Source organism: Cladophialophora carrionii, assembly GCF_000365165.1.
Source record: "Cladophialophora carrionii CBS 160.54 unplaced genomic scaffold supercont1.1, whole genome shotgun sequence".
NCBI classification, from domain to species: Eukaryota; Fungi; Ascomycota; class Eurotiomycetes; order Chaetothyriales; family Herpotrichiellaceae; genus Cladophialophora; species Cladophialophora carrionii.
The window spans coordinates 3303269-3318806 of record NW_008481816.1 but is presented as its reverse complement, the minus strand read 5'-3'; the positions used below and the strand labels follow the sequence as shown (position 1 = coordinate 3318806).

The 15538-nt window shown below is 56.1% G+C and overlaps 7 protein-coding genes across 7 annotated transcripts; 2 read left to right on the top strand and 5 right to left on the bottom strand.

Annotated features, from left to right (window-relative positions):
* Positions 1-288: 288 nt before the first annotated feature.
* Positions 289-2568, top strand: G647_01175 (uncharacterized protein; the record flags this gene model as incomplete). Its single annotated transcript, XM_008724576.1, has 3 exons — positions 289-295; positions 354-438; positions 486-2568. 3 exons carry the CDS (start codon positions 289-291, stop codon positions 2566-2568), a joined length of 2175 nt encoding a protein of 724 aa, XP_008722798.1.
* A 999-nt stretch (positions 2569-3567) lies between these two features.
* Positions 3568-5029, bottom strand: G647_01174 (uncharacterized protein; the record flags this gene model as incomplete). Its single annotated transcript, XM_008724575.1, has 3 exons — positions 3568-3751; positions 3809-4749; positions 4802-5029. 3 exons carry the CDS (start codon positions 5027-5029, stop codon positions 3568-3570), a joined length of 1353 nt encoding a protein of 450 aa, XP_008722797.1.
* A 1317-nt stretch (positions 5030-6346) lies between these two features.
* Positions 6347-7453, bottom strand: G647_01173 (uncharacterized protein; the record flags this gene model as incomplete). The annotated part of the gene is made up of 1 exon (XM_008724574.1): positions 6347-7453. The coding sequence occupies one exon, from the start codon at positions 7451-7453 to the stop codon at positions 6347-6349; it is 1107 nt and encodes a 368-aa protein (XP_008722796.1).
* Positions 7454-7890: 437 nt separating this feature from the next.
* G647_01172 (uncharacterized protein) lies at positions 7891-8867 on the bottom strand (the record flags this gene model as incomplete). Its single annotated transcript, XM_008724573.1, has 2 exons — positions 7891-8039; positions 8096-8867. The coding sequence occupies 2 exons, from the start codon at positions 8865-8867 to the stop codon at positions 7891-7893; spliced, it is 921 nt and encodes a 306-aa protein (XP_008722795.1).
* Positions 8868-9126: 259 nt separating this feature from the next.
* Positions 9127-11604, bottom strand: G647_01171 (uncharacterized protein; the record flags this gene model as incomplete). The annotated part of the gene is made up of 1 exon (XM_008724572.1): positions 9127-11604. The coding sequence occupies one exon, from the start codon at positions 11602-11604 to the stop codon at positions 9127-9129; it is 2478 nt and encodes an 825-aa protein (XP_008722794.1).
* Positions 11605-11957: 353 nt separating this feature from the next.
* G647_01170 (uncharacterized protein) lies at positions 11958-12287 on the top strand (the record flags this gene model as incomplete). Its single annotated transcript, XM_008724571.1, has 1 exon — positions 11958-12287. One exon carries the CDS (start codon positions 11958-11960, stop codon positions 12285-12287), a length of 330 nt encoding a protein of 109 aa, XP_008722793.1.
* Positions 12288-12338: 51 nt separating this feature from the next.
* Positions 12339-15446, bottom strand: G647_01169 (uncharacterized protein; the record flags this gene model as incomplete). Its single annotated transcript, XM_008724570.1, has 2 exons — positions 12339-12405; positions 12460-15446. 2 exons carry the CDS (start codon positions 15444-15446, stop codon positions 12339-12341), a joined length of 3054 nt encoding a protein of 1017 aa, XP_008722792.1.
* Between the last annotated feature and the right edge of the window lie 92 nt (positions 15447-15538).

The following is a 15538-nucleotide window of genomic DNA, read 5'->3' as shown; positions in this document are numbered from 1 at the left end:
CAGTCTCGTTCTCCGACTCAGGCTCAGCTTCAGGTACCGGACGGAGCAAGACAGCGTCAGAGATCCTCATCTTCTCCTGCGTATGGTCACAGGTCACACGCCTTGTCAGCTGGCGAGCTCAATGTCTCTGTTGCCGCTTCTTCGGTTCTCAGATTCTCACTGCATACACAAGCACCAGCAGTCCGTGCTTTGGTATGGCGTTGCCTTGTTCCGACGTTCCTTAACACTTCCGCCCCAGACACCCCTCTCAATCCCACTTGGATTCTCGGTATCCGGTCGCTTCCAGCCATGATAGGTGGGCTTAGAACAGGACATCCTATGAGAGCTCCCAAATGACTGACTGACACGAACAGACCATGTGCTCGGGAGGCCGTCTTCGCAGTTTCGCAAATACCAAGTCGTTGCAGTCGTGTCATTCTGGTCACTATACTTGCTGAGGTCTGGTTTCTCTCCCTCGCTACGTCGGGTGACATACTCACTTCTAGCAGAGGCGACAAGCATGGCCCGCCTGTTCTTCGGACCCTCTCGCAGCGCCTCGCGAAACGTCTCACCCCCTGGCGGTCCGTCGTCCTGACCTTTCTATGGCTGTACATGTGCCGGAACTTCGCGAAGATTGTCGGCCTCGAGTCGCCGGAACCTCTGGCGAACCTGTACAGTAGGGCATTCTTTCGAGCGACATGGGTCACCACGGCGCTGGATGCCGGCTTCTGGAGTGCCATGAAGATACGGAACAAGCCGCTCAGAGATCTGTGCTCGATGATCTTCACGATATACTACCTCTTCGCGGCAGAGCAGGCAGAGGAGAAGGTTCGCAAGGTCCGGGCAGTGCTGACCGTGGACCACTTGCGTGTAGCATGGAACAAACCCACCACTCCTTATCTGAAATTCTTCACAGCACTGATGCGGCCGCGGTTCACCAAGTACAAACCACGCCGGATCCGGATCCCCCGACCGAAGCAGTCGCACTACAAGGAACCTGTCGTCGCGTGGATGTATTTTGACGGCACGCTCGCGGAGCTGGAAAAGCAGGAGAACGTGGTGCTCGATATTCCCGGCGGAGGCTTCGTCGCCATGGACCCGCGGACGAGCGACGACAAACTGCTCGCCTGGGCGGGGAGGACGGGCCAGCCCATACTGAGCTTGGACTACCGCAAGGCGCCCGAGTATCCTTACCCGTATGCACTGAACGAGTGTTTCGACGTCTACACGCAGATTGTCGCCACCCGAGGCCGATGTATCGGCATGAAACCGGATTCGTGCCCGCGGATCGTCATCACAGGCGACAGTGCCGGAGGAAACCTGGCATGCGGGACGACTCTGATGGTCATTCAATCGAACCAGACGGGCACTTCTCGCGGGATCCTGCCTTCCCCAGCGGGCCTGGTCCTGCTGTACCCGGCTCTGGACTTCAACATCGGCAGCTGGATGACCGACGATCAAATGGCCTTGATCCGCAACCCACGCACCGCCAAGAAGTACGAGCGGTTCATCAAGCGGAAGAGCGAAGACATCGACCGCCGATACACGCCCACGACCCCCAAACCCACCAGCGACGACGATGACGACGAGGGCGATCCGAACCACGACTTCTTCGCCCCTCGAGGGGGCAAGTCGGAGATCCAGCCCGGCGGGCGCCACCAGACCACGGACATCGAAGCGCAGAAGCAGGCCGTGCAGACGTCGAAGCCGCAGACGCTGAGGACCCGGTTGGCGGTGTCCAGCATCATCTCGTACTTCGGCGACCGCATCCTCACGCCGGAGATGATGCGCGCGATGATCATCCTGTACGTCGGCCCGTACAACCGGCCGGACTTCACGACGGACCACCTCCTCTGCCCGGCCGTGGCGCCCGAAGGCCTCCTGGCCAAGTTCCCCAAGACGTACTTTTTGACCGGCGAGCGCGACCCGCTCGTCGACGACACGGTCATCTTCGCGGGCCGGCTCCGGCAGGCCAAGCTGCACCTCTTCCGCGACCGGCAGGAGGTCGGGCTGGAGAAGTCGACGACCGAGTTCAACGAGAAGGACCACGTCGAGGTCACGCTCATCCCGGGCATCAGCCACGGCTTCGTCTCCTTTGTGAGCATCTTCCCCGAGGGCTGGACGCACATTTTCCGCTGCGGCAGGTGGATCACCGACATCTTCGCCAGGCCGCCGCACATGTTTGAAGGCCCGAGCATCGAGGCGCGCCTGCGCAACGGCGGCACCCTCCACCACCTCGACTCGGGCTCGTCGCTCGAACTCGCCACCACCGAGGCGCGCCATCACAGCCGGAGGCCCACAGGGGAGAGTATGGACGACGACGCTCCGCTCGTCATGTCGAGTCTCACGCCGAGTAAGGACCCGTCGGCGGCGGCGGCGGCGGCGCCAACGGCAGCAGCAGGCCACACGAACGGCGTGGTCAAGGGCGAGCATTCCAGGCAGAAGCACGAAGAAAGGGACAGCAAGAGCAGTGAACAGGAGAGGCTGGCTCGGAACAAGAGCCTCATCAGTCTAGGCAGTGAGGAAGACTTGCTCAAGCGGCGGATGAAGGGCCTCACGGTGGGATTGTTGGGATCGCAAGATTCATGACGTGAGATGTGATTTGACGATAGCATGTCGTGACAAGTGAGTGGTATGGCATGTATGATCTCGCATTGTACGATATGGATAGATCTACATGATAGTTCTGCATTGCATGGCAAGTGTGGCATGGCACGGCATGACACCTCGAACCAGGAACCACAATCCAGTATCTGGAGACTAGAAACTAGACCAGAAACTAGAACCTACAACCAGAACCTACAACCAGAACCTACAACCAGAACCTACAACCAGAACCTACAACCAGAACCTACAACCAGAACCTTCAACAGTAACGTAGGTACAGTACGTACATACGCAGTACGTAGCTAAGGGCGGTTCAAAGAGCAGTGGAAGCCAACAGAGTGCCATGAGAAATGTCCGCTCATAGCATAGCATAGCATAGTATAGCATAGGAGAGGTTGAGAGGTCGAGAGGTTGTGAGGTCGAGAAGATGATCTTCGTACACATAAGGATGTACCTCGTACCCTTCGTGACTTTGTACTTTGTCGAGCGACATCTTGTATTATTAGTTTAATACAGTACTTTTACGGACTTTTACGTTGGGAGGCAGGCAGCTAACCTATCTAGGCCCCTAGGTAGACGAGCCTGCAATGCCATGCCATATACTGTACGTAATCGTCGCTCTGGGTATGTACATGCTCCAACTCGACGCGTGTCCACGCCAGGCCTCAGATCGACGCCGTCGTGGCCGTGCTGAGATACAGTCCAGTCCAGTACAGTATACAGACTTGAGACTTATCAACCAAGATATTTCCTCCGTACGAGGCACCAATACCCATCCACAAACGCCGCACATGCACGCACATATACACATATACACTCACTCACTCACTCACGCGCGCATCTGTCAGGCTTTACTCGTCACAATGCTAAGCTACCAGCCACCCCTGAATGTCTTCGTCGTTCACGCGGATTTCATCCCGTGACTATCACTATCATATCGGACGAGGAAGAGGAGAAACTACAGTAGCTTGCTTCCTCCGCTCAGCCATATCTCTCCACACCGCCGGCTTTGCTGACGCTGGACCGTCGGATAAAGCCCATGATGCCAGCGCCCTGAGGTGTATGTGATTGCGGCTGGCCGGGAAGTGGCACTGAAGCGGCCATCTCGTGAACGTGAGGAGGTGGCACTGCGGTGTACATGACTGATTGATGTGGTGTGGAGTGCCTGTTCCACGGTGATCAGTCGCTTTGCGGGACTGAGTGGGAGGAGGTCAAGACTTACATGCTCTGTGGCATACCGCCGGGATAGGCTGGCACGGAATACATCTGGCTCGGACTCGGACTGTGTGGTGATGCGATATCACTTCCTGGTCCTGTATGTGCCGGGCCAAGTGAATCGCTGACGGGCATGTATGCAGGATGGAATCCCGGCGACATGGCCGGATCGTGTGGTGGGACATATCCTGGTAGTGCTGGAGATGGTCCCAAACCAACGACACTGCTATGCACCGACATGTGCTTCGCAGGATCGGTCATGTACGACATGTGAGATGCTGCAGGATTGAAGGACACTTGAGTAGCGTGGCCTGTGCTTGGACGATCGTCGACATGCTTTGCGCCGCGACCTCGGGACTGCCTTCCACAGAGATAGAGGGCAACGGCGGCGGCAAGGGCCACGGCAGCAGCCCCAATCGCAATGCCCGCGATAGCCCCGCTCGATAGGCTCGAATGGCCGTGGTCGCCAGAGCTGGCTACACTGTCCGAGGCTGCACTCTCCGAATCAGACCCAGTGGCTGTCGGACTGGGAGTCGAGGCGGTCGTGGTGAATGGATCTTCGCTTTCCTCGGGCCATGGCTCACCCGGCAGGAGCATGAACTGCGCTTGTGAGGCGAGATCTTTTTGATGCTGAAGCGATGTGGTGGCATTGGGATTGATCACGCCGACCATTTGATAGTTGATACATGAGCCCGGAGCGCCACAGTAGAAGAAGATGGGATTCGTGTCGTTGACCACGAGGGACCACTCTGGCGGCTCACTCAATATTACATCTACTGGATAAAAGCCGGAAAAGAATCCAAGTTTATCGACGCCCGTGTCTTCGTAGGGAATGCAGGGAAAGCCATATTCTGCTCGGATGACGGAATGGTTTGTAGGGTAAAATTGAAAGAGGATTGTGTCGCCGACTTTTGCGAGCGTAACGTCAGGCACAAACGTGTGGCCTCCCTATCGATCGAATTAGCACCGTCGCTGCCAAATGCGCTCTCAGTCGTCCTACCAAAGCGACCCCAACCGTATGCGTTATCGGTTCCTGCGACGTGCTCGTAGTACTCGTTGAATTGCCAAGGTCGGCGCCGTCTGCACCCGATGATGCATCCGTCGGGGAGGGAGCTGGAGTGATGGAGTCAGTGGAAGTAGGGGTCGACGAGTCGGTCGCAGGAGCAGTCGGGTCTTGAGCAAATCCCACTGCGGCGAGACCGAGGAAAAGAACGAGTGTCCGACGCATTTTGAGCCGAAAAGAGCGAAATCGACGGGGACAATGTCGAGGTCGGGCTGTCAAGATGCGTCCGGTGGTGCTGGCACGAACAAAAGCGACGAGAAAGAAAGCAGCAACGACAACAAGAGAAAAGAGGGGATGAGGTCAGGAACGTATTTCCGCATTCAGAGTCCAGACGAGGACGACCTTCTCGCGTGTACCCAGGACTCGTTCACAGAGCCTGCCGAGCAGCTGACTGACTGCTGGGATCATTTGTTTTGCGGCGTGCAGGCAGGGCGACAGGGTACAGTGCCGAGCAGCGTCGATAGCCCGGCCAGCTGCATACGCGATGGAATTGCAGCTGCAGCCTCATGCAGGTACCGATGGGTTAGCCCGGTTAGCTTGAGATAGCGCCACGGCATTTCTGCAAGGCCAGACTCGACAAAGCTCGTGGGTTGCCTTTCAACGGCGCAGGCTGGAGTCCTGGTCCTCGATCAGCCCTAGCTCGCTTCAGCATCGGATGTCGGAGTCGTACCCAGTATGCCAGTTCACGGAAGCGCGCCGAAAGGGGAATGGTGCGGTCAGCGCCATGGGCTTCAGCCCGGAGACGTGAATTGCATCTGATCCTTCATGGAGAGGGCGGAAAGAGACTCAAGGGGCGACATCGGTGCGCGCCGGCGACGATGCGTCTTCTCTGCGGACACAGACACGGCCCGCATCATGAGATTTTGATGTCATGCTCGGCTGTCAAGACGCAGGTCGTGACTTGATCAACGATTCCTGTTACGCAGACTTGACGAGGGAAAAGGACAGAAACAGGCGGGGAGGCGGCAGACAGCAGAAGCCAGTGGAAGCCGAAGGAGTCGCCTGCACGCGCTAACGCGCCCGCGCTAACCGGCCAAGCCTGCCCGGGGAGTTCGCCAGCAGCACCCAGCAGCACCCAGCAGCACCCAGCAGCACCCGTCCGGTTGGGCCTTAGAAGCCCTCGTGTCTGAGCGGGCCCCCAGAATCGACCCGAAATTGGCTGATGCACGCCTAACAAGGGACAGCTGCTAATTAACTTGGGTTGGTGGCTGGCGTCAAATGTTCGGGGCCCGAGGTTTAATTGTGAGAAGCGACGAGGCAGAGTCCAAATCACAGGTACGGAGTACTGTAGATGTCAAAGCTCGCCTTTAGCATTATGTACTGGGTGACTGGGTACACCCTCGTACTGACCCAAATTGCCAGCACGGTCAAGAAACCTTCCTCCGTCCTGAGCATCTGGCTTTTTTCTATCCTCGGCGCTGATACGCACCATCAGACGCAGCGCCTCTCCCCCGTCCAGAACCGGGAATTCGTAGACCACTGTCATGCAACCTCTCCCAGAATACTCCCACCCAGCAGGGGCGCACCTCTCGACGCCCTCAGCTCGTTGCTCCTCATGATGATATCCTTGTCGAATACCCACCACCACGACTTGAACACCTTCTCCCCGACTTCCCAATTGTTGGCCGAGTAGGGATCGTCACCGGATACTCTAACGCCTTCCGCGCTGTCTTCAACGTCGTACACAAAATCCAGCAACGCCATAGGCGACGCCGCGCTCGGAGGTCGAAACTCGGGCGGCTGCATCAGGACCTTGATCATCCGGTCGCGTGTTGACGGCCAGGGTAGCAAGTCGATGATGGGATGATGTGGCACGGTCAGTTGCAGCAGGCTCGGTCGTAAGTTCGCCGGTAGATGATTGAACTCTGCCATGGCGGCCGCCGAATTGGCAAACGGCGACTGTGCAGTGAGTGACCAGACCTCGTCGTGAACGTTCAACCGCCTGGCAATCGCCATGAATCCCCGGAGCAAGGTGAGTTCGGTCATTTCCAGATATGCCTCGTCGGGGAAGGAATATGTCATGTCACCGGCTGCAAAATCCGGCGGCTGCGATATAGCCTGCCACTCTGGGGGGCTCTTCGCCACTGCAGGAGGTGTCAACGACCATGTCTCGCTTTCGCCCGAAGACGAATGCTTGGAGGTGGACAGCGGTGTGCTTGGTAGCGAGGGCAACAGGATCGACGTGTCCCACAGCCCTTGGTCCTCGGGAAGCAGGTTACTGAATGGGTCCCCAGGAGAGACAAGCGTTGGTGCTGCCAGGTTGAGATCATTCGGCAAGACCGGACCGTCGTCAAATGGGTAAAGGTGCGCTGCTGCGAACGGACACTGCGGCTGCTGGATATCGCTGGCTGCTTGGTCATCCAACTCTGGTGGTGCAGGTGGGTCGTTGAAGCTGTCGAGCTGCGGCGCCTCGTGCGGCTGGTCAGCAACGGAAGCTTTCGCTTCCAGTTTGCGGATGTGCTCCTTTCGCTTTTGTCGATACCGCCTTTGCGCGAGCACATTGAGGACTCGCTTTCTCTCTGCAGCGTCCGCGCCGGGCTCCGGTATCGCCAGCGGCACAGCCCTGACTTGACCCTTCTTGACTGGCATGGCGGAGAGTGGAAAGTCAACGTGCACGGGGAGTGGTCACAATTTGGAGAAGATGTAAACGTGATAGCCGCGTAGATTGGCACGATGGGCTGAGAGGATAACGGCTAGACCGGGCTTCAGTGGCAGAAGTCGAGAAGTTTGGAGAGCGGGAAGGAGAAGATGGGACGAGTGGCCGGATGAGCTGGTGGTCTTATCTCTGTCTTGTCTGCTGCCTGGAAGCTGGCGTTCGTACCGTGTGTCTTTGCTGCTTCAAAACGACCACTGCGATACGACCGCAAAGCGCGCAACACTCTGAGTAAACCGCCTCGAAGTTGAGATGAGCATCACCCAGCATAACGTTATGGTTGCATGGTGGAGAATCGAGCCGAGGACAGATGATGGACCATGGACCATCCGATAGGCGGTGCGACTCTCGCCGAGACCCCCCTCCGCGCCCTTCACTTTCCGAATACGAAGTCGAGAATGTCCTCCAAGACCTTTCCCGCGTGTGTGAGGTACATTCCATGCGCTGCCTTTTCATAGATCCTGACTTCGGCTTGCGTTGCCAGTTTCGGGATGAGATGAGCGGTGGCTTCAGCGGGATTGCCTACGCGGCATTTCGTCAGATCTAAGAACCGTCATCTGGACGAAGGGGTGACTTACTCTGGTCGTTGTCACCGTGAATGACAAGTAGCTTCACATCTGCTCCGTTAAGCTTTGTCAGGTCTTCGGTAAAGTCTCTGTTCGTGATGATCTGGACGCATCTCTCGAGGGCGAGAGCATCCGCCTGTGCAACGATGCCTTCAAACTTCTGCAGCGCCGTCTCCGGCACTTCGATGCCGATGTTGAATGGAATCCCAAAGACGCCCGGAAGTGCACTTCTGGTAAAGCCCGTTCGATCTTCTCGGATCCCGGTCAAGATCATATCCCACAGCGATCGGGATGGTGCCTTGGGGTTCGCGTCGGTCGCCAGCGGAAACGGCAGGGATGGACCCAGCCATATGAACCCACGACATTGCTTCTGAAGCTCTCCTGGCATCTTGAGGTAGGCCAGGAGCGTTTCGCCGCATCCCATGCTGCTGGCAACGAAGAAGAACCTCTCCAGCTTGGCAGACTTGATGACATCAATGCTGTCCTGGGAAAAGGTGTCGTATGTGATATCGCCGCTGTCGCTGGTGTTCCACTCGCTCTTCCCAAAGCCGCGTCGGTCAGGGGCAACGCAGCGGATGCCGTAGGTTTCGCACAGAGGTAGCATCAAATGCTCGTACATCTGATGAGACATGGGCCATCCGTGGATGAACACCAATGCAACGTCGTCCTTGCTGTGGTCTTTGGCCGGATCATCGGTTGGCTGGAAACGTGGGGGACTTGCTGCTGGTTTATAATCGACGTAGTGCAGCAGAGTGCGGTCGAGGCTGGAGTGGATGAAGGGCATTCTGGCTCTTTCCTCTGAAGGTCAAACAGTAATTGCGAAAGTGTTGGATCAGACAGCTTGAGAGTGGATGAGGATTGACTGATGGGCAGCTTTTCCACGCGTATTTGTAGCCCTGCGTGCAAAACGGCATGTCAGGATATGTGGAGGCATAACGAAATTCTTGCAGACTGAGTGGGACATTTTCAGATTCGGGTCGTTAGGCACAATTCATCATTATGCATTCGAAGAATATCGTAAGGCTATGCCGGAAACGAACCCGCTAGCCAGCATCGTCACTTTGCCTGCTCACAGTCCCTTGTCTGGTCGGCGTCGGCGTCGGACTCCCATCACGGTCGAGCCCACGTATCGTAGAGCCCACGCTACCCATCGGCCTGACCCTGCTCCCGACGAATCCTTTGCGATTTCTGCCAGTCCGGCCACGGCCCAGCCAGTTCAGCTTCAGCTGCTTGTTGAGTTCCTCCATCTTGGCTTGAGCATCGTCTCCCGACTGGATTGAGCATAACACTGACAGGCACTGCAGCATTCGCCCCACCGTCTCGGTGACTTGGGAGGACGAGCTATCGGTAGGTCTCGCTGCTGGCGGCGAACTGAACGACTGGAAGGCCACATCCTGCGCAGGATTGCTGACCACCGAAAGATTTGATGTGGCCCGAGACCTTCCGCCCGAAGTCATGCTACCAAGTAACGTGCTGCTCTGTGAATTATAGCTTCCGTATTCCATACCTTGTGCAGTGCCCGGTCGGTCGCTCCCTCCGCTGTTGCCGCGATTCCGGTTCCCGCCGTCATGTTGCGTGAGTGAGGCATTGATACTATCGAGGCTGAGCCGGGAGAACGTCGATTTCAAAACTTCGTACCTTGGTAAGATGATGTTGTCTCGATAGCTGATAAGGAGAATACGTCTGACCTCCAGCTCTTCTCCCGCGGCGACCACAAAGTCAATGCCTTCACCGGTTGAAGGAGACGAAGATAGCTTGCTGCCACTGTCGTGGCTGGGAAGAGCGCCCCAGAACTCAGCAGCCATCAGCGGACCGGTCAGGATAGTACCTCTTCCTTTGAACTCTTGGTCGAGCGGAAGGAATACGGCTTGCATAAATGGGAGTATCTTGCCGAAGACATCCATCCACGTCGCCACGAGACGCGGCACCAGGCCGTTGTCGCTGACGCCTCGCAATGTGTGGTTGAGGCTGAGAAAACCAGTCTTCAGCAAATCTTCCAGGTCCCCGATGATAATGCTCGGGTCCTTCTTCTGCACGCATCTCTGCACATGAATTGTAACAAGCTTGTTCAAGTCTTCCACGGCAATCCGAACATCCTCGCCTTCAAAAGCCACCAGGATTTTCGCCCTGAGCAGATCCCAGGCGTCATCGGCGGACATATTTGAGAGGCCAAAATTTGCACCGGCTTCTTTGACTTCGCTATAGGTGTTGAAATTGCTGACGGATTGATTGGTGAAGCTCGTCCCCAATGACGGCCATTCGGAAGTATCGCTTTCTCCACGGCTATAGACAGGCTCGAGATTAGCAAAGGCTGCTTGCTGAGCCTTCTCTTCCTTCTTCTTCTCCCTAAGCGCACGACCTCCATGACGAAGGTCCAGACCAGACACAGATTTCGCAAAGTTCGAAGTCGGGTTGGGTGACGGAGGGGCAAAAGAATACAGCGACTGGGGGTTGTTGATGTCCACGGGCCTCGAATTTGAATTCGCCGACGATAAAGGGAGAGCATATGTGTCGTCCTTGTCCTTCAGCTTCAGCTTCTGACGAAACCCGTGGTGTTTGTGCTTGTCCTTCTGTTCTCTCTGGTCAAGCATAGGTACAACGGTAGCTGACGAGGGGTTGGCAAGTTGATACAAGGAGGAGTTGTTGGACGACAACGACTCCGCCAGACTCGCAGTTGATGCGTTCATGACCTTGGACAAGCCACTAGGTGCGAGTCTGTTTGGCGAGGGAAGAGGCTTGTCCTTCGGCTCCTTGTCCTTGTCCCTCGAAAGCACCATGTGCTTTGGCCTGAATCGCTTCAAACCCTTCTTTGACTTTTCCTCTTCCACTAAGGACGTCGTACTAGCTGATGCGAAGTTCTTGGGAAAGACGACGCTCGCTGCTGTCGCGGCCGCATTGGTGCCTATCAACCCATTGCGATACTGCTGCTCCGGTGCGGGCGCAGGAGGTTGACTTTCGTGGGACCCAGCCGACCCTCTACTATTGCGTCGGCCTTCCTGCTGATTCTGCTCCTGCGGAAAAGGCACTGTCTGCGATCTCTTGCGTGAATGGTTCGTCACATTGAGGTGTTGCATCGCGGCCTGTGCAGCAATCTGAGAGGGGTTGAGGGCCGGCATGCCGGGTTGGTCGTGGAGCTGGGACTGGCTTGCGAGTGAGGCGGAGGGCATAGAGGGTTCGAAATAGCCTTGCGAATGTTGTCGAGGACGGTGCTTCTGTAGGTGCTCTGGAGGGGGTCCGAGGTTGTGCTTTGCAGCGCCATCTCGGGGCATGTACTGTGCCGATGGCCGAGTATGAGACGCCAGTGAGGCATTACTGGCGTTGGCATGCGACACGAACGTGGGGAGTTGTTGATTGTACGGAGAGCGCTTGACGACGGAGAGACTGGACGAACCGGAAGTGTCACTACCACTCGAGCCTGGTCGATGGCTCTGCTTCGAGCCTGAGCGTGATGCGTTCGGCGACGTGGAAGAAGTAGGAGGTACTGGCGATCGTGCAATTCGCCGTTGCGGAGGAGGCTCCATGATTGAAGAAAAGGTGGGCGAGCGATGTTGCTGCTGGGATGTCGTGGGAGGGAGGTCACTGGACACTGCGAAGAACAGACGTTTGCGAGAATTTGTGCGTAAACAGCATGTTTCCGTCGATTAATGTGCTCAAGGGCGTGTGAAGGTGTCGCGTGAAGACGTGCGTAGACTTGGATCGCAGCTCGAAGTGAGCGGACGAGTCGTGACAAGTGCGACAATGTATGTACATTGTGCCTCGAGGTTGGAGATGCGTTGCATTTCCTGCGTGGATCCCCACTGTCGACCCTCGATTCCGTCTCACCAACAGACTCAATTTCGCCCTCCCCGGCTCGGCCTTGCAAAGCGAGTTAAACATGTCTCCCACGACGACGAGCCCGTCCGCCAGTCTCAGCGCTACCTACGACTCGCCGTCCGGGCACAGAGACTTCGCATACACCGTCTCTACCCCGCCGGTCCAGAGCGATGGCTCTATTGATACCAAAGCAAAGACCACGTATCTATCCGAGCTGCGAGCCTCTACCAGGAGACTACAAGAAGACATCAACAAGTTTCTGACTGAGAAGATGGAGGAAGATAAGAAAGCCGCCGGGCAGGACGGCCCAAGTGGCGCCTCCAGGCAAAAATCAAAAGATGAGTTAGAGGAAGAGAATTACGGCGAAGAAACTGCGGAGGACGATACATGACAAGTTTATGCTAGGTTACGGGTATCTCAAATGTCAGTGGTTGCATGGCCATCAGGCAACCTTTGCGGCGACTTCGCTCTGCTTGCGTACAGCGCAACCAAGATGTACGGCAGAATTGCTGGCAAACATGTTAGTAACAGCTGCGCGACAGGATGGGACAAGGCGGACTTACTCTGGAAATACGCTGATGACGCTGCTACCAAGTCGCTTGTAGCAAACACCGCACACACGGTCTTCGTCGATACGTACTTTTCTCCCTCGGCCACCCGACTGCACCCCTTCCCCAAGCAGGAGAGCCGCTTGTACTCGCACGGCATCGACCTTCCTCAACCCAGAGACGATCATGGACTCGTTCATGATGCTGTTGGCATTGCGGATTCGTCCACGGAAGTAGGCCTCGAACTCCTTCACCAGCAGGTCTTCTGGTATCAGCTCCAAAGTTGAGTTCGCTGGAAGTCTCGGTCCGTGGCGGGCCATCAGCTCAATGGCTGGCCCGAATAATGCCTTCTCGCCTTTCGGAGGATTGAGATAGAGGTTGAGAAGAATATGGTAGATTGATGGCTCCTCATCCGTCGGATCAGTAGTGGATGACCTCCGCCGAGCAGAAGCTCTTGCCGCTCCTTTGCCGGTCTCCTCCAAATGGGTCTGGTTACAGTATTCCTCCGCCTTCGCTGGGTCGCGAAGCTTGAACACGTATATTTCCAGGGCTTGTTTGTGATTGCCCATCTGGCTGAAAACGATTGCCCTGGCTTCATAGAAGGTGGGATCATCCCGAGGCAACAGTCCCAAGGTCTTTGCCGGAGAATACTGGTCCGATGTTCTCAGCAATGTCAAGAACTTGTCCAAATGCTGGTCCCGATTTGGAAGCGATGGATCTGTCAAGTCCTCGAGGTACAGGGTGACAAGCCGCTGATGCAGTTCCGGAGTCTGATCATCCAATTCGTCCACCACATGTTCGAGATATCGTAACGCCAGTTCTTTGCTAATCGTCTCGAGAAATGCAAGAACCTTCTCTCGTGGAAGTGATTCGGCGTTCTCTGTGTCCGCCAGGAACAGCTCCATAGCCACCTCTGGGTCCGTCTCCAGCGGCCACTTAGCGAACTCCAGAATCATGTCGATCAGCTCTGGCCCGAGATTCTGGAGGTAAGCGATTGTCCTAGCTGGACCACGCAGCTGAGGATCAACTTCCTCTGTCTTTTCAGCTTGTCCGAACTTCTGAAGTCTCTCCAACGCTTGCCGGTGAAGTCGCTTTCCGTACAGGAATTCGATCAAGTCGTTGTATCGACCTGTCTCTTCGAGCTTGGCCATCACCACCTCCGGGTCACAGAAGTTGGAGATGCGGAAGAGCGAACCAGCAAGCGAGGGTGTCGCGTACATGTGTGCTCGGAACAGCGTCGTATCAACAAATCTTGCTACCTCCAGCAGCTTGTCTGCCAGGTCCACATCGTCCAAGGAGGACAGACCAAGCAGGTACTCGGTGATCTGTCGGATGTCCTCGGACTGCGCTGCACTCTGCACCTCGGACAGACTGCGGACTGTTTGATCAGGGTTGAAAAACCGTTGTAGGCGGCGCCGGACATCGGCAAGGAATGATTGAAGCTCTCGAACCGCAGTCTTGAGTTCCTTCTCGGAGAGTCCTTCATTGCCCGTATTTTCTGCAGTCTTCGTGCTACGAACACTTGCCGTGTCAGCATCAGAAACAGCTGTCTTTGTCTTCTTGACAGGGCTGGGCACACTGTCAGACTTTTTCGCTGTCTTTCGGGGACTCTCCTCGTTCTTTGGTGTCTCTTCCCTTTCAGGAGTGGCTCCACCCTCGTCGTTTGCCAGATCGCCCGCAATGACGGGAGGATAGAGCTTGATGACGCGCTCAGGAGGCGCAGAAACTTCCCCAAACAGGTCCAGGGCGTCTCGGAACTTTTTCTCGTCGAAGAGGTGCTGAGCCTTTTGCATCTTGATCTCCCGTAGTCTGCCGCCCTTGTTGTTGATCAAAGTTTCCTCGATCATATCCAAGAGACTGATGGCCTCGTCGAGCTGGTCGCCGTCAACCAGTGCATCAATCTGAGCATCGTAATTCAGACCCTGCATCCGCCAGATAATCCGCTCACTGGCAACCAGGAACCCCTTGCCTTGATGGGCAAGGCTGATGTTTGGATTAGGGACTTGTAACAGCACGGCGCCAGGGAGATCAATCGACTGAAGGAGAGTGAGTGTCTGGGGATTGCGCACTTCCAGCACACCTTTGCTAGCTTCCTGCAACGCCAATAGGAAAGGATACGAGTATCCGATCGCTGAAGGAGGTACACGCCATGGTATCTGTCGTCGTCCGATCGGGTTTCCATTTCGATCAATGAAATGGGTGTTAATGTCCTTGGCGAGTAGCATTTCATTTTCTCCCAGCCCAGTCGCCAGGGGTGTTGGCACCATCGAGCCCATACCAATATAGCTCATTGTCCCTCCTAACCTACTACTCTCCTGACCCGGTGTCCCTCCAATGCTTCCAGGCCCTATAATGTCCTTCACCTCGTGCGAATCGATGTCGACAATGACATAGTTTGCAGTCAATCCAACAACGATCTTTGTACCCGTCGCCCAAGTCAGCGATTTGATGCTGTTTGACAGCGCGATCTCCACGGCATCGCCTTCCAACTCTCCCTCATGCCATGTCCATAGTAGCAACCTCCTCTTGACGGCTACAGCTAGCCGACTGACAAGGGTAGGGACACCAGTCGAGCTGTCCTTCACGATATTGCTTGTTGCGGCGAAGGCGCTTGCCCCCTTAGATCTCGTGAGTTGCTCATTGAGCTCATATGTTCCCAGATCGTGTATGGATACTAGACCGTTGCTCAGTGATATGAGGATATTCGCTTCGCGGAAGACAGCCAACTGCTCGATCTTGTACTTTGCGAACTTTTCATATTCTCTCAGCAATTCGGTCGGTTTCGAGGGGGGAGCAGGAGTGCGTGCGACAGAGGCGCTCCCTCCATCTTGGTCGGAGGTTTCATCAGGACGAGAGGGCGGGCCTTTGATGCGGTAGATGCGGAGGGCCCCGGTGTTGAGGCCGACAAGTAGCTGATCGCTGTGAAAGAGGACGGACTCGATCTTTGACTTGTCCCGCTGCTTCAGCTCTACGATGGGCTGAGCGGTGAATGCCGAGAGCATCGGGATGTGACTCTCACGCCCACTGCGAGACTAGTGCCCACAGCGAGCGCATGGGGAATTGAGATGTATTCCGTACAGGACGCGGGCTACAT